The 22,429-nt window shown below is 36.5% G+C and overlaps 1 protein-coding gene across 13 annotated transcripts in view; it reads right to left on the reverse strand.

Moving 5' to 3' along the window:
- Positions 1-22,429, reverse strand: part of ATOSA (atos homolog A) — an 86,566-nt gene that overhangs the window by 35,494 nt on the left and 28,643 nt on the right. Inside the window, exon 1 of one of the 13 annotated variants that reach the window (XM_082388022.1) lies at positions 8,384-8,904. The exons of the other annotated variants lie outside the window; for them this stretch is intronic. Within the exon in view, the coding sequence (XP_082244148.1) occupies positions 8,384-8,405 (22 nt within the window). The 5' untranslated portion in view covers positions 8,406-8,904. Of the gene's footprint in view, positions 1-8,383; positions 8,905-22,429 lie in introns of those variants that run through there. 13 annotated transcript variants of the gene reach the window in all.

A 22,429-nucleotide genomic window follows, 5' to 3' on the forward strand; every position in this document is an offset into this window, starting at 1 on the left:
TATTACTCTATTCTAATGGCCGACTGTCTCTAATTAGATTATAAACTCTAGGCATGCAGGAGCCAGGTCTAACACATCCATCATTCTATTACCAGTGCCTAGGACAGTGCCTGGCGTATAGGAGACGCTCAATGAATACATAAGCAAAATGAAAGAGTGGTTAAAGTGTAGTTATTTAACTAATTAATAAGATCTCAGTTGCAGATCAACTTGAGATCTATGTTAAAGTATGACCAACTCTGAAGAATTCAGGTATTATAGGACAAGTGACCTCAGATTATTAGCCCTATAACAAATGGCAGGTTGAAGGTGCTAGGACATCAGGCAATGCACAAGAAGTTCTTTTAGCTTTTATTTTACTACTTTTTTTAAAAACAGAATTTAACTTATTCACACTGACATTTTAATAAAGAGTTGTTAAAACACACACACACACACACACACCACTAAAATGATTATATTCATGTATGTTCCTGGGCCTCAATCATCAGTATCTCAAGAGAATTTGTTTTCTACATTCTACAATTTGACAGCCAGTTCTGCCATCTGATAGTGTATTCTCTAAAATGTTGAAAGCAGGTAATTTTTGAGGGTAAGATCTTACAGATATCTTCACACTAAATCTCACAGAAACCAAAGGAAAAGCCTTGGCTAATTCTCTAATCACTAATTCTCTATCATTAACAACTAGCACAACTAGTATAACCAATGGAAATGGACTAAAGGAAGGCAGGCTTAGTGATTTGACAGGTGAGAATTAGGACTTTCAATTATTTTCAATGCTCCAAAATGTTTCTTAAGTTTTTCTAAAACTGCTCATGTATGTAGACATTCTATCAGGCTCAGAACTGGTGTTTTGAAATTTTCATATATATACACAAAAATTTAACTATTGTGAACAAAATCAATACAAAATATTCATTCCATCATTCTTAGATATTTTAAGATTAATAGTATTTTCTAAAGCACTTTGAACTTCTTGAAACAAGGATCTAAATAACGTTAAAAGCCATATAGTTCTAGTTCTAAAACTAAAAAGGAACATAAGAGAATTCTGGAAGCATAGAAGGTGCTCCTTTGATATGAGCTATGACAAGCCTGTGTACTCAGAACTCAGGCCGTACTGAGTTCCTATGTTCCCTAAATTACTTACAGTCAAGTAATAAGTACTAACCCTTTCCCACCTTTGCAAATATTGCATTATAAAAAACAGCAATCACCTACCAATTTGAATTTGTTTACCACAACTATTAAATAAATTACAGTAACAAAAAATACAATGCTATGTAGTTTTTTAAAACACTATCGTAGACTATAGTAAAACTTTTAAAAAGGCATATATTTTATGTCATTTAAACTGCTCAGATGATTATATTATAGATTAAAAGCTTGCATAACAAAGAAATATGGCATTTATGATGCCATATTTGATGGCATTTCCATCAAAATAATTTTTAACTAAAAGTGCTACATAGGCATAACACAAAAGAAAGAACTCTTTATAGTAGTAAAACAATTGGTGAGTTTATTTTAAAAAAATTCAATCTAATTTATGCAATACTTATTACTGAATTTTTCACCCAGTTGTTAGCAGATAGATATTTTCTAGGCACAGAAGAGTAAATAGAGTTCACCAGAAGCCAAGGAAGGTAAACCTTGTACTTCACACAATTCTGCAAGGCGACTCTTCCCAGAGGACTGTAATTGGCTGCCGTAACAGACATCTCCTTTTCCTCTACAGTCCGAATTCCCAACTACACAAAGCCTCTAATATGTAAGTGCCGTCCACATTCCCCTCCTGGCTCCTTACCAATTCAACCACAGTAATTTGTGTGGAGATAAGGGAATTTTTAAAGAAAACAATCAGAAAAGAATAGAAGGATAAGTAACAGAACTGTGATCAAAATAAAGAGAAAAACAGGAGGAAAGGGACAGGGAGAAACAAAATAGACAAAGAGGAAAGAACAAACAGGAAAATAAGACGGGGCGGGGGGGGGGGCGGTGCGGGGGGAATATAAAAGGAAAAATAAAGTAAACAGAAGAAGAGTAGAGTTAGAGGACACTGAACAGATGAGGGAGGGAAAAACTTTTCAGGGGAGCCATCACTTTCTGTCCTAATTGTTCCTTAGGCTCTTTTCCTAAACTCCCATCTTTCCAACATTGCAAAGTAGGCCTCCCTGTCTTCTCACACATGTTCTATTAGCACCCCTAAAAGGAGCCCCAAATTTGTTAGTTAGTTGTATACCCATTGATTAAAAACATTTTAAAGTAGAAAAGGCCAATTCAATCTGGATTTTAGTTCACAATAGTGTTCAAAAGGTACAGAGCTTCAATTTAGTGAGCATAAAATATTAACTGTAACCTAGGCAAGTTGTTCTCTTAATTATTTCTCTGGTATCTAAGAGATGATTTATTGTTTGATAACCATATTGCTTATAATAATTTTTCTGTCGGTTTTAGATAAATGATCTTAAAGATTAATTTTTCTAAAGGACACATAATATGCCAAAATTATAACTCTGAATTTTAAACCTGAAATATTAAAATTTTATGTTCTTCTATAGAACTGTGATGGTTCTAAATTGTGGCCTAACTTCGAGGAAAAAACTGGCTTTATGATCAAGTAGATGTAAATTCAAATACTGAGTGAATCTAGGCAAATTAAAATAATAATTCTTTGAGAAATTTCTGAGGAAAAAAAAACTCTGCCCTTTGATCTTTGGCATACCCTACTATGGTAGGAATTATCAAATTAAATTTCAGTTATTATTTAACCTTAAACAGCAAACCTCATGTGGTTGACAAATATTTATTTATTTATTTATTTATTGACAAACATTTAAAAACCCACTCTAAATTCACTGCTCTTTATGGTCAGAAGACATTCCTAGTAAAGTTTTCATACAAAGGGCCAGAATATAAATTAAGAAATTATTGATTTCAGGCTGTATTTCCTTCATAATGTATTTGATTCAAGGAAAGCCATGAAGCATAAAACCTTCCCATCTCCAGAAATGAAATGAGGTTATATACAACATAACTGATGGCCAAAGTGAAAATTAAAATTCATGTAAAGATCTGAAAATGAAATTAACCTTTAATAACTATTTTGTAACTGCAATACGTAAAACATTCACTGCAGAATTTGATTTTACTGTTTTCACAAAGACAGTAGGATCCAGTGAGGACAGTCCTGGGCAAGTTCAGGCATGTCACTTAATTTCTTCATTTATACAATGGTAATGGTAAGTGTCAGGGGAGAAAGGAACTTCTTCCCTTTACCTGGGTTGGGTCTCTGTACACAGGGAGAGCAGGACTTTACCACAACCCTTATCTTCCACCAAGGAACATACTGGGGAGAAACACATAATTTCTATATTCATCCATTTTATGAATTCTTCCACAAGGCCAGTAGGATGGCTGACATGACTGGCTTGATTTTGGTAGTCACTGTGTTATTTCCAGTCAAAATGGAGTAACAGGGACTTGATTTACCCACACACCTAAACCACAACAAAATACAAACAACTGTTTCCAGACACTGGACAACAGACAGTGTAAGACAGTGATCTCTGAGAGAAAAATAAACAGGTGAGCTCTACAACTGCCCAACTTTAAGGCCTGGAGAAAGTTTCCAGGCTGAAGGACAGGGAAGGAGAAGGCAGACAGAATCCAGCAGTCTCACTGAATCAAGCACAAAAGAACTAAGGGAAAGGGAGGGTAGGTGGCTAGAGTCACAGGGCAGAGTACCAGACAAGGGAGAGTAGCACAAAGAAGGTGAGCTCAGGAGAAATAGAGGAGTGAAAGAAAAAAACTGTCAACCTGGAATTCCTGAAAAACAAACAAACAAACAAAAACCTTAGACCCAGAAAAGCTGAAACAAGTTTATCACCAACAGACCCTCACTACCAAAAATGGTAAAGGAAATCCTTCTGTCAGAAAGAAAATTAAACCATTTGAAAATCTGGATCTACACAAAGAGAACTGGAAATCATAAATATGTAGGTAAATAAAAAATAAATTTGTTCTTTGTTTTAAAATCAGTTTTAAACAGAACTGACTAAAGGAAATGTTGAAGTATTTGAAGGTAAATACTTCAAAGTATTTGAAGGTAAACTGTGACAAGTTAATTATTGCATACTTTAAAGTAACTACTGAAAAAACAAACTAAACATAACCCCACAAAACTAATTATAATTAATAAGTTAACAAAGGAGATAAAATGGAATTATTCAAAAAAAAACCCCAAAACTATCAATCCAAAAGAAGACAGAAAAAGAAGGATAAAGGAACAAAGACCAGATGGGACAAATGGAAAGCAAATAATAAGATGACAGATTTAATCCCATCCATATCAACAATAACCTAAAATGTGAATGGTCTAATTAAAAAGCAAGGATTATCAGATTGGTTAAAAAAGCAAGACACAACTGCATACTACCTATAAGAAATCCATTTTTAATATAAAGACACAAATAAGCTAAAAGTGAGTGCTAACACTAGCCAAAAGAAAGCTGGAGTGGCTACAGTAATCAGATGAAACAGATTCCAGAGCAAATGATCTTGCAAGTGATAATGGTGGCCATTTCATAATGATAATGAGGCCAATCCATCAAGAGAGCATAACAGCCCTAAACGTTTACGTACCTAAGAAAATAGCTTCAACAAGTATAAAGTAAAAATGATAGAACTGTAAGAAGAAACAGACACATCCACAATTATATTTGAGATTTCAACACCCGCTTTTTCAATAATCAATAGAACAAGTAACAGAAAATCAGTAAGAACATAAAACTCTTGAACAGTACCATCAACTTGACCTAATTGGCATTTACATAACACTCCACTCAACAAAAGCAGAATACACATCTTTACTAGGTACACATACAACATTTACCAAGACAGACCATATTCTGGGCCATAAAACAAATCTCAATAAATTTAAATAGTTTTAAATCATCCAAAGTGTATTCTCCAACCATAATGGAATTAAATTAGAAGTCAGTAAGAGAAAGATAGCTGGAAAATCTCTAAATATTTTGGAAGTAAATAACTGGTGTGATTTCAATAGTCACTGGGCCACCTCTTTACTCTGAAGTGAGGTTTCCAAGTTTATGGACTGAATTGTGTCCTGCCACACCTTCCCCCACATCCCCAAACTCATATGTTGAAGCCCTAACCTCCAACGTGACTGTATTCCGAGACACGGCTTTTAGAAGGCAATTAATGTTAAATGAGGTCATCAGGGTGGGGCCGTAAACCAATAGGATTGGTGGCCCTACAGGAGTGGAAAAGAGAAATCTCTCTACCTCTCTTCCTTCCCCTCCCACCTCCCCCCTTTCCAAGCACATGCACCAAGGAAAGACCATAAGGGCTTCCCTGGTGGCACAGTGGTTAAGAATCCGCCTGCCAATGCAGGGGACACGGGTTCGAGCCCTGGTCCGGGAAGATCCCATATGCCGTGGAGCAACTAAGCCCGCGCTCCACAACTACTGAGCCTGCTCTCTAGAGCCCAAGAGCCACAACTACTGAAGCCTGTGCACCTAAAGCCTGTGCTCTTCAACAAGAGAAGCCACGGCAATGAGAAGCCCATGCACCACAACGAAGAGTAGCCCCCACTCTCTGCAACTACAGAAAGCCTGCGTGCCACAACAAAGACGCAATGCAGCCAAAAATTAATTAATTAATTAATTAATTTTTAAAAAAAGGGAAGACCATATGACCACACATCAAGAAGGCGTCCATCTACAAGCCAGGAAGAGAACACTTACCAGAAACCAAATCAGCTGGCACCTTGATCTTAATACTTCCCAGCCTCCTTAACTGTGTGAAAATGAATTTCTGTTGATTAAGCCACTCAGTCTATGGTATTTTGTTATGGCAGCCCAACCTGACTAATACATCAAGGATAAAAGCCAGGAATCTGCCTCTATATTTCCTGTTCTTTGCTGAAACTCAGAGGGTGTAGTCCTGCACCTTGCTCCAGATTTCTAGATAAGGCATGCTGGCGCCTGTGTCTAGAGCCTACATGTTCTCAATTAATAAAAGAGGGAGTAAAAATACCAGGCATAAATGGGTTTCCAGAATCCTTGCATTTGGAGAACCATAGGGTGCATGCCTGGTTTAATAAAGTGATACTCTATTTCTCATTCTATTGATACCATCAATCATGTGTGTATATACTTGCAGTTGGAAAGGAGAAATGGTGATTAGTACTATGAATCCCTAGCAATTATAACTATCCAACCATCTTACATAATTGTTGTGAGGATCAGAAGTGAGGTATGCCAAACACTGATTCATTAAATTAATCTTACTCCAAGGAAAAAAAAACCCTTCTGTTCGAGGGCGTGGCTACTTAATGAAGTCAAGGTGGGGGCAAGCGGACAAAACTGAGAAAAGAGTGAGGAATAAGGGGAAAAGAAAAACAAAAGTAATGATAAACCCATGTAGAATTCACGAAGTCCAACATCATATTCTACTCCCCCCTACTACCTATAACATCTCCAAACCCAAACCTGCTCTTTCTCTTGAGTTCCCTATATTGTCTAACATTATCGATGCTCAACTGCCCAAGCCAAAAACTTGGCAACGGAGTCCTATAAACGGCACCTCTTAAACAGCTCTAGCCACTTTTCTTCCTCACTCTAGGACCCCTACCTATACTACCAATGGCCATATGGGGACTTCCCTGGTGGTCCAGTGGTTAAGGCTCTGCGTTTCCACTGCAAGGAGCATGGGTTAGAACCCTGGTCAGGGAACTAAGATCCTGCATGTTGCATGGCGGCCAAAAAAATTAATAAATAAAAAAATAAAATAAAGAAACCATTAAAAAAATACATACTTAAAAAAATGGCCATATGTTACACACTAGTGTGTATAAAATAGATAACCAACAAGGACCTACTGTACAGCACAGGGAACTATACCCAATATTATGTAATAACCTATAAGGGAAAAGAATCTGGAAAAGAATATACACATATATATATGTATAACTGAATCACTGTGCTGTACACCTGAAACTTATATGATATTGTAAACTATACTTCAATAAAAAATTTTTTTAAAATAGCCATATGTTAAAAAACACCTCCTGTAAAATGCTATAAAAAATATATATATGTATTTCACCAAGAGTGAACCCTAATGTAAACTATAGACTTCTGGTGATGATGTGTCAATATACATTCATCGACTGTAACAAATGTACCACTGTGTCATGGGGTATTGATAGTGGGGGAAGTTGTGCATGTGTGGGGAACGGGGTGTATATGGCACTCTGTACTTTGTGCTCATTCTTGCTGTGAATCTAAAACTTCTCTCTAGGGACTTCCCTGGTGGTCCAGTGGGTAAGACTCTGAGCTCCCAATTCAGGGGGCCCGGGTTTGATCCCTGGTCTGGGAACTAGATCCCACATGCATGCCACAACTAAGAGGTCTGCACGCCGCAACTACGAAGTCCGCATGCCACCACTAAGAAGTCCACATGCTGCAACTAAAAATGATCCCGCATGCCGCAACTAAGACCCAGTGCAGCCAAGATAAATAAATAAATATTTTAAAAAATAGAATAAAACTTCTGTCTAAAAAAAGTTTATTAATTAAAAAATATTTCCCTTCTATAAAATGCCAGAAAAATATTCTTGGTGGTTTTTTTTTTACTTTCTGCAGATTTAAAAAATAAAAATCAATACTGAAAATAATCTATTCACTTATCCCAAAATTGTACTTAAGAAGTTTCCCTTAGGAAGCATGAATTATGAAGAAAAAACCAAAAATTATAGTAGAAAGCAACAAAAGAAGCACAAAAGAAAATTATCAAAGCTCAGATGAGTTATCACTGTCCCAGGATCAAAAAAAAAAAAAAGATGTTCTGTACAAACTTAAATTAACATGGTTTATGTTTTATATTAAAGCATTTTAATGCCTCATAAGTATGAATATACTTAAAAGTCTTCAGGGCCTGAAAAAAATGTGTAAGTTATGAAAGAAGGGAGAAACACTACTTCTGCAACATTATTTGCTATTTAACTTGTATTACAGGTAAAAAATTAAGTGACTGAGGGAAGCACAGTTCTTATTATAACTGATATTCTCAAAGTCTACTGACAATAATCTTGTTTCTCATATAGCCTCTGGTGCTGAGCTTCTTGGACAAAATTCCCCTGGACTAGACTATTGAATACCTATGTTAAATTCTGTATTTTGAGAATATGCCAGAGTAAGAGTCCTTAATGAGCAGTACAGTGCAGTATATTGTATAATGATGGCTTTCAGCATTCTATAAATACAGCAGTCTTGGAAATGTCAATTTAACGCCAGTCAGATTTGTTTATAAAAGAACCCACCTACAGGAAATAACTGAAATAAGTTTCACTTACAAACTGAAGACTGCTTGGACATCTTTCTCTGGTCTGTGGTTGTGGATCCATCACGCAACTATAACACTAGTATTTACAATGCTATAATAACAGCTGACACTTCCTAAGCTCTTACTATGTGCCAGATACTGAGATGATTATTTTACCTTACTTAATCTTCACAACGATACTGAGAATACATCACACTGTTTTACCTCCAAAAACAGCCTGATTATATATGGAATGGTCATTCATATATAACCACTATTGTTAATTCATCAAATCTAAGATGTCATTAATTTTAAGATACATAACTATTTTATCTTTCATTAAGAAAGAAAAATCTGCCAATTTAACTACAGTGTGCATCAAAGTGTAAGAAACACATTTCTTTCTGATTTCAAAGATTTAAAATATAAAAAATGTGCATGCTAAAATCAACCAAATATGGTAACCCTAAAATTGTAAGTTTAATCAGAATCTGATTTAAATGCAGTATTTCTTAATAGACCTGAAAACAAAGTGAGCTAACTAACTGAATGCTTTTCAGCCTCTTTTGAGAAGAAATCCAACCTTGGAGAATGAAATCATTTCGCCAACAAACTTCTTAACTGAATAGGAAAAAAAGAGAGAGAGCTACAGCTGCAGGTGTTCATATGAACTGCATTCACACTTTATGCTTATATATTTTTAGTCAAACTATGTACATTATTCAAAGTAAAAACACCTTCATCAAAGTGTGTGTTTAACAGTGACTGGTTAATCTATATTATAATAAAAGGGCGAAATAAGACTGGATATTTATAGTTTCGTGGTTAAGATCATGATTAACAGACAATCTGAATCCTGGTTCTGCTGCTAATAACGATGTAGCCCAAAGGAACTTATTTAGTCTCTCTAAACTTTACTTTCCTGAAAAATGGAGGTAATACCTATTTCATAGCATCAATGATTTCATGAGCTAACAGTATGTTGTGTTGGACAACATGGCACACAGTAAGCAGTTTTATATAATACATAGTCTTACTGTTCCTTAATAAGCCAAAGTATTTGGATAGAAGTTTTCAATAGTTCTAGAATCTTGTGGTTTGGAATCCCAGCTGCACATTGAACAAACTGGAGAGTTTTAAAAACAAAGTATAAGACAAAACAAAAAAACAGAAACAAAACTCAGGGACACATCCAAGACTGGATATTATATTCTTATAAAAGTTCCCTATGTAATTCTAATGTAATTCTAATGCAACAAGGATTGAGAACCACTGCTCTAATTGGAAGCTTGAGGCTAAGCAAGGGGAGAAAATGAGGATATTAGGCAAGGTGGTACATGGAGAAAATAGTGGTGACATTCGAAAAGCAAGAGACCCGCTTTAACATATGTACACTGGAGTTACATTTTCAGTTATAGCTGTGAATTTGTGAATATCCATTTATAATATGTAACTGAGGTAGAAGTGGTTCTCAGACTGGGGTCTGTGGACATTCTGGGGATCTGACAGCTCTCTCTCCAAATCTAACACGTGATTTATTTTCAATGAAAATCTCAAAAAATGAGCAGAAACCTAGCCTGGAACGTCGTGGACAATGATAATCAAGGATTGCCTTATAATTTCAGTGCTATATTCATATGTACTATTATGATTTACATTTACAGTTTTGCTGGTGTTTAAATAACATGACTTTAACAGCTCTAGGCTAGTAAGAGAGGTGGACTTAACACAGATGATGTTTTGTATTGTGTGCAAAATGGTGGCCCGGGGTACCAACAAAAGTTGACAATGAGTCAAATGGGACAAGCAAATATCAAGCCATAGTACGGTAGGCACGTTCATCTCAGAAGGACTTGGCCCATAATACCAATCATGATAGTCACATTTTGACCAGTAACTTTGTAACACAGCATAATGATTTAAAGTTTACTGGTTCTACAGTTTTATTTGCACTTAGTTTTTAATTTTTAAAAATCTTTTTAATATTTTAATTTTATTGGAGTATAACTGATTTACAATGTTGTGTTAGTTTCAGGTGTACAGCAAAGTGATTCAGTTATACAGATACATATATTCATTGTTTTTTAGATTCTTTTCTCATATAGGTTATCACAGAATATTGGATAGAGTTCCCTGTGCTATACAGTAGGTCCTTGTTGGTTATCTATCTTATATATAGTAGTGTGCGTGTGTTCATCCCAAGCTCCTGATTTATCCGTCTCCCCCATGTTTCCCCTCTGGTAACCATAAGTTGTTTTTGATATCTGTAAGTCGGCTTCTGTTTTGTAAATAAGTTCATTTGTATCTTTTTTAAAATTAAATTCCACACATGAGCGATATTGTATGATATTTGTCTTTCTCTGTCTGACTTACTACATGATAATCTCTATGTTGCTGCAAATGGCATTATTTCATTCTTTTTTATGGCTAAGTAATATTCCATTATATATATATGTACCACACCTTTTTTATCCATTCCTCTGTTGATGGACATTTAGGTTGCTTCCATGTCTTGGCTATTGTAAAAAGCGCTGCAATGAACATTGGGGTGCATGTATCCTTTCGGATTATGGTTTTCTCCGGATATATGCCCAGGAGTGGGATTGCTGGATCACATGGTAGCTATTTTAAGTTTTTTAAGGAACCTCCATACTGTTCTCCATAGTGGTTGTACCAATCTACATTCCCACCAACAGTGTAGGGAGGTTCCCTTTCTCCACATCCTCTCCAGCATTTATTGTCTGTAGACTTTTTGATGATGGCCTGCATTTAGTTTTTTAAAATCATTTTGGTTTGATAGTTGTATGAGGTCTACAGGAAAATTATACTGAGTTCATTTGTCTACAATGTAATTAAAAAATAACTTATGTCAGCTGGTTCAAAAAAATTTTTTCCCTTAAATAGTTGTGGGGAGTCCTGGAAGAAAGACTGAATGGATTCAAATCTCAGTTCCATTATATAAGGAGGAGGCTTTCAACTTTTCATAAAATCTTTAAGATCTCTTTCTCTCTCAGGTATTATTTTGAAGTTGGCAAAAAGTCATACTTGGCACATCTGTCAGAATGGCTATTATCAAAAAGACAACAAATAACAAGTGTTGGTGAGGATATGCAGAAAAGGGGACCCTCGTGCACTGTTGGTGGGAATGTAAATTGGTGCAGCCACTATGGAAAACAGTATGGAGATTCCTCAAAAAACTAAAAATAGAACTACCATATGATCCAACAATTCCACTCCTGGGTATTTATCCAAAGAAAACAAAAACACTAATTGGAAAAGATATATGCACTCCTATGTTCACTGCAGCATTATTTACAATAGGCAAGATATGGAAGCAACCCAAGTGCCCAGCAAAAGATGAATGGATAAAGAAGATATGGTTTATATATACAATGCAATATTACCCATAAAAAAGAATGAAATTTTGCCATTGCAACAACATGGATGGACCTAGAGGGTATCATGCTAAATGAAATAAATCAGACAGAGAAAGACAAATACTGTATGATTTCAGTTACATATGGAACCTAAAAAAACAAAACAAATGAGCGAACATAACAAAACAAAGTTATAGATATAGAGAACAAATTGCCAGAGTGGAAGGGGGTTGGTTGCCAGAGTGGAAGGTGGTGGGGGGAGAAAAGAAATAGGTCATGAGTATGAAATGTACAGTGTGGGGAATATAGCCAGTAACTATGTAATATCTTTGGTATGGTGACATATCATAACTAGACTTATCATGGTGATTATTTTGAAGTGTATAAATACCAAATCAGTATGTTGGTGCAACAGGAGCTAATATAGTGTTGGATGTCAACTGTACTTCAAAAACAAAAAAACTAACGCACTCATAGAAAAAGAGATCATTGTGGTTACCAGAGGCAAGGGGTGGGTGAAGGGGGAATTGGAAGAAGGTGTTCAAAAGGTACAAACTTCCAGTTATAAGATAAATAAGTACTAGGGATGTAATGTACAATATGATAAATATAATGAACACTGCTTCATGTTACATATGAAAGTTGTTAAGGCAGTAAATCCTAAGAGTTCTCATCACACAAAAAAAGGTTTTTTTCTCTGTTCTTTAATTTTGACATGATGGATGTCCACTAAACTTATTGTGATAATCATTTCATGATGCAGGTAAGTCAAATTATTATGCTGTACACCTTAAACTTATACAGTGCTGTGTGTCAATTATATAGAGACAGTATGATCCTATTTTTGTTTAAAAAGAGTTTTAAGACATCTAATATTATATATACTTACATGCGGACAGGGGAAAGAGTAAAGATACATGCACAGAACTATAGATACTGTTTATCCCTGGGAAAGTAGGCATAGGAAGAGGTAAGGAGTTTTCCCTATTTGTTTATACACTTTTCGTTTGTCTGAATTTTGTTTCAAACACCATGTACTATTACTGTAATTTTTTAATCAAATTTTTCAAAACTGGGGGAGGGGGCAGTGAGACTCAAATAAAGATACATGCCTTTAAAGGCTTTTAAAATCACAGATAAGAAATACCTACCATAAAAACTAGAGGATTACCAACTTTTTACTTTGCTAGATATTTTTTAAAAGACTACTGAAATAGAGAACTCCTAAAATGACTAATTATATATAAAACTTTAAGACATCTATCTTATATAAACTTTCCAAGACAGAACAATATTATTTAATAACAGTTCAAATATATATACAGTGATTAAGGGAAAAATATTGAGTATCTACCCCATACACCAGTGTTTCTCAAATTTTAATTTTTCTAAGTATTATGGTAGACAGAGTAATGACCCCCCCCAAAAATGTCCATGTCCCAATCTCTGGAACCTGTGTATATGTAACTTTACATTGAAAAGGAACTTTGAGAATGTGATTAAGTTAATCTTGAGATGGTGGGGGAGAGGTCCCTGGATTATCCTGGTATGCCCAACATAATCACAAATCCTGGGCTTCCCTGGTGGCGCAGCAGTTGAGAATCTGCCTGCCAATGCAGGGGACACGGGTTCGAGCCCTGGTCCGGGAAGATCCCACATGCCACGGAGCAACTGGGCCCGTGAGCCACAATTACTGAGCCTGCGCGTCTGGAGCCTGTGCTCCGCAACAAGAGAGGCCGCAATAGTGAGAGGCCCGCGCACCGCGATGAAGAATGGCCCCCGCTTGCCGCAACTGGAGGAAGCCCTCGCACAGAAACGAAGACCCAACACAGCCATAAGTAAATAAATAAATAAATAAAATTAAAAAAAAAAAAAAAAGAAAATGTATATTCCCAGGTCCTACTCCCAGAGATTCTGACTCAGGAGGTCTGCACGTTTAATAAGAAAGCTCTATGCCTCTGATGCAGGTGATCTCTGAATCATACTTTGAGAAATAGCACTTTAGATCATACATCAAAATAAATACCTCACAGGTAAAAAGAATCATATCTAAATTTTAACGGGGAAAACTAGCAGAATATTCAATATGTATTTATTTGACCTGTGGAATAACGAGACCTTTCTCAGCTTGAAAAGAGAAAAATACACACAAAGGAAAATATTGGCAGATTAAAATGTTTTAAATCTAAATTTTATATATTTCTTTTTCTATTTCTTAAAGGTAAAAAGTAGAAGGGGACTTCCCTGGTGGTGCAGTGGTTAAGAATCCACCTGCCAACGCAAGGGACACGGGTTCGAGCCCGGGTCCGGGAAGATCCCACATGCCACGGAGCAACTAAGCCTGCGAGTCACAACTACTGAGCCTGCATGCCACAACTACTGAAGCCCGTGCACCTAGAGCCCGTGCTCTGCAACAAGAAGCCCGCGCACCGCAACGAAGAGTAGCCCCCACTCGCCGCAACCAGAGAAAGCCCGTGCACAGCAACAAAGACCCAATGCAGCCAAAAATTAATAATAAATTTATTTTAAAAAAGAATGGAAAATATTTCTATACTATATGGTTGACAAAGTGTTCCTATTTATATTACATTATTCTATATGCTATTTTAATTAAACTTACTATTTCAAAAGTTGAAAAGAGAAAGAATTCACATAAGGTGAAATAAAAAGAGTAACCACATAGAGAGGAATGTTTACTCTCTCTAGAGAGGATGTTTAATCAAAGAAATACCAATTAAAACCATACTGAAAATCCATGTTTTATCTACTATAATAGTAAAGTTAAAAAAAATTTTTTTAATTATCTGTGAAAAATGGTTTGAGTGATGTTATGTCAACATGATGGAATATCCAACAGACATTAAAATAATTATATTATTTAGAAAAATGCACTCAAAATCCATTAAGTTAAACAGCAATACATACAATTTTATATTTAAGACTTTTTTCAATAATGTATAAACTGATATAAAGATGATCTGAAACAAAGATAATATAAAAAACCAAAATAAGTTTGCTAAAGTTTGCTAAAATAAGCTCTCTAAAGCTTCTGAAGATTTTTAAATACTTTACTTCTTAAAAGCAAAATTAGAAAGAAAAAAAGTACTATCTATCTATCTTTTTACTTTCACCATCATTTCATAAAAGAAATAACAAAAATTTAACAGTCATGATCCAGACAAAGGGGTCTCTCTTGAGAAAGGCTGCCATCTTTGCCATGGACAAATGAAAAGCTTATGTTAGACTAGCACAGGTCTGAGGACCAATCTTTGGGAACCACTACTACTACCCTGAAAACTACTTGACTTCAGGCCCTGTGTGAATAGTAACCAAGAGCCCAACTACAGTTCTCTGGGGGTTCTTCCTCTTTCTCTCTCCACTGCTCCCACTTCAATCAGCCTGAGAAACTTATCTATCATTTGAAGGAGCAATGATAGGGAGGGTAGAGACCATGTTCCACAAAAGTGGAAAACTGCCAGTTCTTAAAAAAAGGGGGCAATGGACCAGAAGTCAATGAGAAAGATAGCTTGCCAAAAAGAAAATGAGATGATGTAATAGCACCAAGAAAGAATACCCACTGGTTCCTACAGTGATCCAACCAGTTGAAGCAGGGAGACAATGCCACCCTTTTAACCATTTGTTTGTTCAAGTAGATTCATTCATTAACCTCTGTGCAAATGTGGGGAGATCAATTATTTTGAATGGAGGTTGCAGTTTAGTTGTAAATGGCTATTGTAAAGATATCACCTTGCTATATAAGGTTGGTAAGAAAAGAAACAATACTTTTTTCTCTCTAATTTTTTCTTCCCTTCCTCAAAGGCAGTTTCATATTGCTCTATTTCCCCTTTAAAATGGGTAACTCTGCCAAAGACAGTATCCTTTGATAAAGATAATGATCAAGCAGGGGGATTTAATGCTAATGTAATGCTTTTAATTAACGTTTTATTGGATAACTCTGTGGTCATTATTGTCAACTTCAATCAGCCAAGTACAGGATAGTTCCTAGAACCAGATTAAACTGGTTTTAGTTCAGCCAGTATACACACAATTAGAACTATCATCAGTCGAGCATAGCTATTATCATCAAGCAATTATTTATTGTTATATTATTCCAAAATCATCTGTTTAGAAGATAAACTTGCCAATATGCTTTAATTCCATATTTAACTTACATCTTTTACCTAAATTTTGATAGCTAAATAAATCTTAACACCAACATTTATACTTGTAACAGATCTTGAAATTGACAGATCTCTCAATAAAACAGAAAACAAATGAAAAAAATTTTATAGTAACTTGCAAAAAGTATGAAAATGCTATACTAGAAGCCAGAAGATCTGGATTCTAATTTCAACTTTGTCATGAACTGGTTCCAAGACTTTGGGAAAGGTCAATTAAACGCAAACTCACTTGTAAAATGAAGGAATGTGAAACTAGATGGCCCCTTCCAATTTAAATAATATCTGATTCTACATGTGCCAATTTTTGGGAGTTATAAAATACTATCATCCCATTTGCTGTCAGTACCACTTTGTCCACAAGCACAGACTGATCCTGGTACATCTAGCCTACCACAAACTAAAAATAATCATGGGGGTGCTGGTCAGAGTACAAAACTTGTCCCAACTACAGCTGTTTTTGCTTTCTGTGACTCAAAATCTTAGAATTTTCTATGCCTCCTCCCTTTCTCCCGTCTCCAATAAGTAAAGTCTGACTGCTTCTATTAACAATCTCCCATATCTGATCCCTCACCATTCCCAGTTTGGCCAGAGCATTGGTTTCATAAAGAGAAGCAATGAGAGATGAGGTAAAAAAGGACGCTATCTAACTTTTTTAAACCTCTTCTGTCATTACTGCCCTTTAGGCATCCAATGGTCTGGCTCACCTGATCTTATTCTCTCCCATAGCCACATCAAGATATCCCACCCCTCCATATTCCACTGAATCACTATAATTTCTTGTTTCCAGCACTCCCCTCCTGGCAAGCCTCATAGCCCCACCTCAGTTGTTTTAATCCTTCTCTCCAACTATTCCAGTATTTTTAAAGCCACACCATGGAAAAACTTTGTGGTAAGGAGGTGATTCATCCTTTGTGCTCCAACTCTCCTAATACTCTTACTGCTTTTCCATTCTTGATACCCCACTAATTTACCAATGAGTCCCAAAAATTATAGCTAGTGACTCAAAAATCACTTCAACTAACTTTTTAAAAACTGCATTTTAAAGGTTCAAATCTCACCATTTATACAAGCCTTCTAAAATATTCTTTGGAAGAGTTTTAAAATTTTCTTCATAAAGAATTTGCTATTAAGTTCATTCAAAATTAGATTTGTTTGTTACACTTGTGCATGGGTTTTTAAAATTACATTTTCTAACAATCTCTACTCCTATGAAGTTAAAAATTTAACTTTACCACTTGGTCAAAGTTCTACAGATTAAAAGAACAGGGTATGATATGACCCGGCAATCCCACTACTGGGCATATACCCTGAGAAAACCATAATTCAAAAAGAGTCATGTACCACAATGTTCACTGCAGCTGTATTTACAATAGCCAGGACATGGAAGCAACCTAAGTGTCCATCGACAGATGAATGGATAAAGAAGATGTGGCACATATATACAATGGAATATTACTCAGCCATAAAAAGAAACGAAACTGAGTTATTTGTAGTGAGGTGGATGGACCTAGAGTCTGTCATACAGAGTGAAGTAAGTCAGAAAGAGGAAAACACATACCGTATGCTAACTGATATAGATGGAATCTAAAAAAAAAAAAAATGGTTCTGAAGAACCTAGCGGCAGGACAGGAATAAAGATGCAGACGTAGAGAATGGACCTGAGGACATGGGGAGGGGGAAGGGTAAACTGGGATGAAGTGAGAGAGTGGCATGGACTTATAAATACTACCAAATGTAAAATAGATAGCTAGTGGGAAGCAGCTGCATAGCACAGGGAGATCAGCTTAGTGCTTTTTGACCACCTAGAGGGGTGGGATAGGAAGGGTGGGAGGGAGATGCAAGAGGGAGGAGATATGGGGATATATGTATATGTATGGCTGATTCACTTTGTTATAAAGCAGAAACTAACACACTACTGTAAAGCAATTACACTCCAATAAAGATGTTAAAAAAAAAAAAAAAAAAGAACAGGGTATGAAATAACGCAATGAGCTCTAGTTCAGCTTAAATACACAATTCTTCACTAGGTCTTATCCCAGCTCATCTGGTCCTATTATACCCTCCCATGATGTTTTATTGTTTTTAGGAGAAGAGCTCATTGTACCTTATGCTTTTCTTTCCTAAAACTTAGCACAGATAAAAATAAATCACTATTTGCCTTTCTTCTCTAACCCACTAAGCTCCATGAGAACAAGGACCAACTCTCTTACAGTTACCCAGCACAGCACTTAGCATGAAGAAGCTCTCAAGCACTTGTTGAAATACTGAATGGTTAATGTTCCATCATATTTTGTTTTCTGCCTATTTCAGCTTATTTCTGGTTAAAGTGATAAAGGCTTGCTGTTACCCTTTCCAGATAACTATCATTTTATTCTTCTCTTGGATTTGACATTTTGCACTGAAATAGTTTTTGTGAGTTTTTTTTTTAATGCCCTTATTATATAATTTTCTTAAACGGGACAAGGAAATATTTGTTTTTAAAATAAAGAAATTGCATTAGGTAATCACCACATCTCTAGCCCAGGGCAAAAACATTTACTTTTTAAAAAATAAAAAAGAGAGCGTACTTTCTGAATTCTAATTTCCATATTGGTTATTGGAATTTCTAGATCTCAACAGTCTTTTAAGGGGTAACAGAGAATTCATCATACCAACCTATTGATTGCTCATGTGATGAGTTGGGGGCAACTTAAGCTCTAGAAAGAAAACTGTATTTTAAGTAATTTAAAGACTGGCTACAAGGTAAGAGTGGAAAAAAGAAGTATCTACATGTCAAAAAATTCAAGTGAAATCCAGCTCTTCTCCAGAAGGCAATGGGAGAATGCCTTCAAGTAGAGGACAGTCTTATGGAGCACATTCAGATAAGTCTAATTCGGGGTGATGCCTGATAGATAATAAAGGTGTTACTAGAATGCTTAGGTGGGAACTCAGTCTTAGATATCAGAAAAAGCTCCCAGAAGGCTTGATATTTAAAATGAAAGACTTAGGGAATTCCTTGGTGTTCCAGTGGTTAGGGCTCGGTGCTTCTATTGCAGGGGGCACGGGTTCGATCCCTGGTGGGAGAACTAAGATCCCCCATGCTGTGTGGCATGGCCAAAAAAAAAGAAAAAGAAAGAAAGAATTAGACCTAGTCAGTGTTACTGAGGTGTTCTTTTGTTTCGCCTCCTTAAGTTCAGGTTGCCAGAACTGAGCTTTTAGCCACGTATCATAGATGCACGGGCACAAACTTAGAGCTACACAGATTTTATTCATTTCCTTCTTACTTGCACTGACCCTATTTTTTAATTTATCTGTGCTCTGTGTAAACCATTAACCCTAATTCACCACTGTTTCAGGGCCTGAAAATCCTCAAGTAGAAAATACTGTCCTTTCCACTTTTGTAGGAATATTCCTGATTATATGGGTGTTATCACTCCACACCACATGCAGAAAGAACCATGGGACAAAAAGCTGAGAAAATGCTGCCACAAAAGGAAACAAAGTCCTGGGCTTCCCTGGTGGCGCAGTGGTTAGGACTCTGCCTGCCAATGCAGGGGGTCATGGGTTCAAGCCCTGGTCCGGGAAGACCCCCACATGCCATGGAGCAACTAAACCTGTGTGCCACAACTACTGAGCCTGTGTGCCACAACCATGAAGCCCATGTGCTTAGAGCCCGTGCTGCACAACCACAGAAGCCACCGCAGTGAGAAGCCTGCACACTGCAACGAAGAGTAGCCCCTGCTCGCTGCAACCAGAGAAAAGCCCACACGCAGCAACGAAGACCCAACGCAGCCAAAAATAAAATAAATAAATTTATAAAAAAAAAAAGGAAACAAAGTCCTGTCTCTCAAAACCACAAGTTCTAGATTTAGCTATACACTCAAAAGATGACCCTGTGCTAAAAAAGCAACAATCCACTATTCTAGTTGTTTTGTTTTGTTCCAGCTTTACTAATCCCAGATAACTGGCACATAACTTTCCAAAATTACTCTCAAGCTTAACCTAATTTAGTCTTTCTTACATTTTTATCTCGTGGGAATATGGTTACAACATAGGCTGGTCCCCAAAAATACATTCTGTCCTTTCAACCTCCTTCCCTCTACCACATGCATGACTCCTACTTCTAAGTACTCTTAACATTCATATTTTCCACTGACTGTGTGCTGGTATGTGTGAACCTTAAAACTCCAGCAGAAATAAAAAGTGGATAGAGAGTTGTTTTTAATTAAGAGTTGAAAACTTGCGCATACACACTAAGATCAGTTCTGCTCAGTTCTCTTGAACAAAGATGGAATTAGGTAACATCCGTTGCAGTGGACCTATCATCTCTAGTGCAGAGCAATTTCTGGAAGAGCAACCAGGTGAAAGCCTAAGGCCATAGGAGGTGTCTTCTAGGTCTCGTCTTATCTCAGTCTACAACTCAGAGATGATATGTAGGTGCTGGGGACCTAGATATTACATTCCAGGCCTGGTCCTTTTTTCCTAGGTTCTTTATCAGAAGCCCATCCAGAATATAGGAGTCAGCGCAGGAATATGGGGTACTCCCTAGGACAAATCCATTTGCAAGAGTATTAATGTACGGAGTACATGTTAGAACATTTTCCCTCTCCTCAGAAGTTACAAAACAGCATCCCATGTTCACCACTTAACACTTTGCTTGTATACATATCCTGAAGTTCTTATCCAGTTTGTTTTAAACCTCAGTTCTCTAAACTTAATGCTTTTATTCTTTGACTAAAGGCAAATTATGTTTAACAAGATTTCTTAACTTAAGAGAATTTATGAACCTCTGGATATTTTCCACAAAATTATGTATGTATATACACAGATGCATTTTTTTCCTAGCAAGAGGGTTGATATTTTTCAGCAGATTCTCAAAAGGGTTAGTACCCTAAATGAGAAACAATGACATAGAGCAATCTTTTTTTTCTATTTCTGTGTGGATATTTTTCAGAAAAAAATGATTTAAGGTAAACAAATACACCAATGCAATGCAATCAGGTAAAATCAGGATACTTATTTCTAAAAAGGTTCTCCTACCCTTTTTGTTAGATGTGAAATAGTCTCTGGACCCAATGCAGAAGCCACTTGGGCTGTACCACTGAATGCATTGACAGTGAAAAAATGGAGTACACTTGCAAGAGACTGTCTTTTCTTTACATTTGCTTGTTCTCTAATCCTCAGTAAGCTAAACTTTATCTTCAGCAAATTGGAAGACTAAATATGTTTATGTGAGCTTCCCTGGTGGCGCAGTGGTTAAGAATCCACCTGCTAATGCAGAGGACACGGGTTCAAGCCCTGGTCCGGGAAGATCCCACATGCCGCGGAGCAACTAAGAGCCTGTGTTGCGCACCTAGAGCCGGTGCTCCGCAACAAGAGAAGCCGCCGCAATGAGAAGCTCGCGCACCGCAACAAAGAGTAGCCCCCGCTCGCTGCGACTAGAGAAAGCCTGCGCACAGCAACGAAGACCCAACAGAGCCAAAAATAAATAAATTTATTAAAATAAAAGTTTATGTAAGAATCACAAAATCTTAGCACTTGATGAAAATATGAAAACCAGGATGGGAACCCAGATTAACCCTCTCTCCCAAAATAACTTAAAATTATCACCACCCAAAGCAATGAAAATACTGTGCTCAGTTGAAAAGAACCTGAAATTTTGTATACTTATTAAAATGACAAAAGAGCATTTTCTGAACATTTTGGCTAAGAAGTTTGAGTTTTAAAATTTTAGCCCTACACTACCATATTTTTATTCTGTAAGTTCTTATATTTCAAAACAGTTACATTCATCATGTATGTGACAATATTTAATTTCTGGCTTCCAGACAGCTGGCTTGTCCCTTGTCATTAATGAGTGGTAAATACAAGGTCACCCTTAGCCCAATCCTAGTTGAGGAATTCAAAAGAAAAGTCAGAAATGAGCTACTGCCCAGTAAACAAATCCCCGGTGGATTTACCAACTCTAGTCAGTCAGCCCAGCACTTGTGGGCACTTGTATGCATACACAGGTGTGCACACGCACACACACACACGCACACCAAAAATAACACATCAAACAAATTTTTTCTGCCTTCTCTTCTTCATTTATCTTCCCATTTACTCATTACTTCCTTGCCATTATTGACTATTATCTTTCTTCAGAGGTTTAGTCACATACTTCCCTATCAGCCTTGCCCTTTCTTCTGCCCAAATCCCCAAACTTCCACGACTTTCTGGGTCATAAAGTAAATTGAGACATCTGCATAAAAGTATATCTGCATATGCGAAATTTAAAGGAAAAATATAAAAAACTATACTTAAAATTCTCAGAATTTAAAAATGTAGAATAATTTTAAAGAAAAGAGAATGGTTAATATTTAGCAAAAAATATTACGTAAATAACAGGGATTGTAAATAACTGGCGGAGTTCCCCTTTCATACTCTGGATGACAAGAAGCCTACAGCAAAATCTGAGGCCCAACTATGTATGACTCTTAGGGCCGGGCTATTTTTTCTACCCTATCTTGACTACTTCCTGTAATTTATAATTTTAATGTC

The sequence above is a fragment of the Balaenoptera borealis genome, assembly GCF_965194805.1.
Source record: "Balaenoptera borealis genome assembly, chromosome: 3".
Lineage (NCBI taxonomy): Eukaryota > Metazoa > Chordata > Mammalia > Artiodactyla > Balaenopteridae > Balaenoptera > Balaenoptera borealis.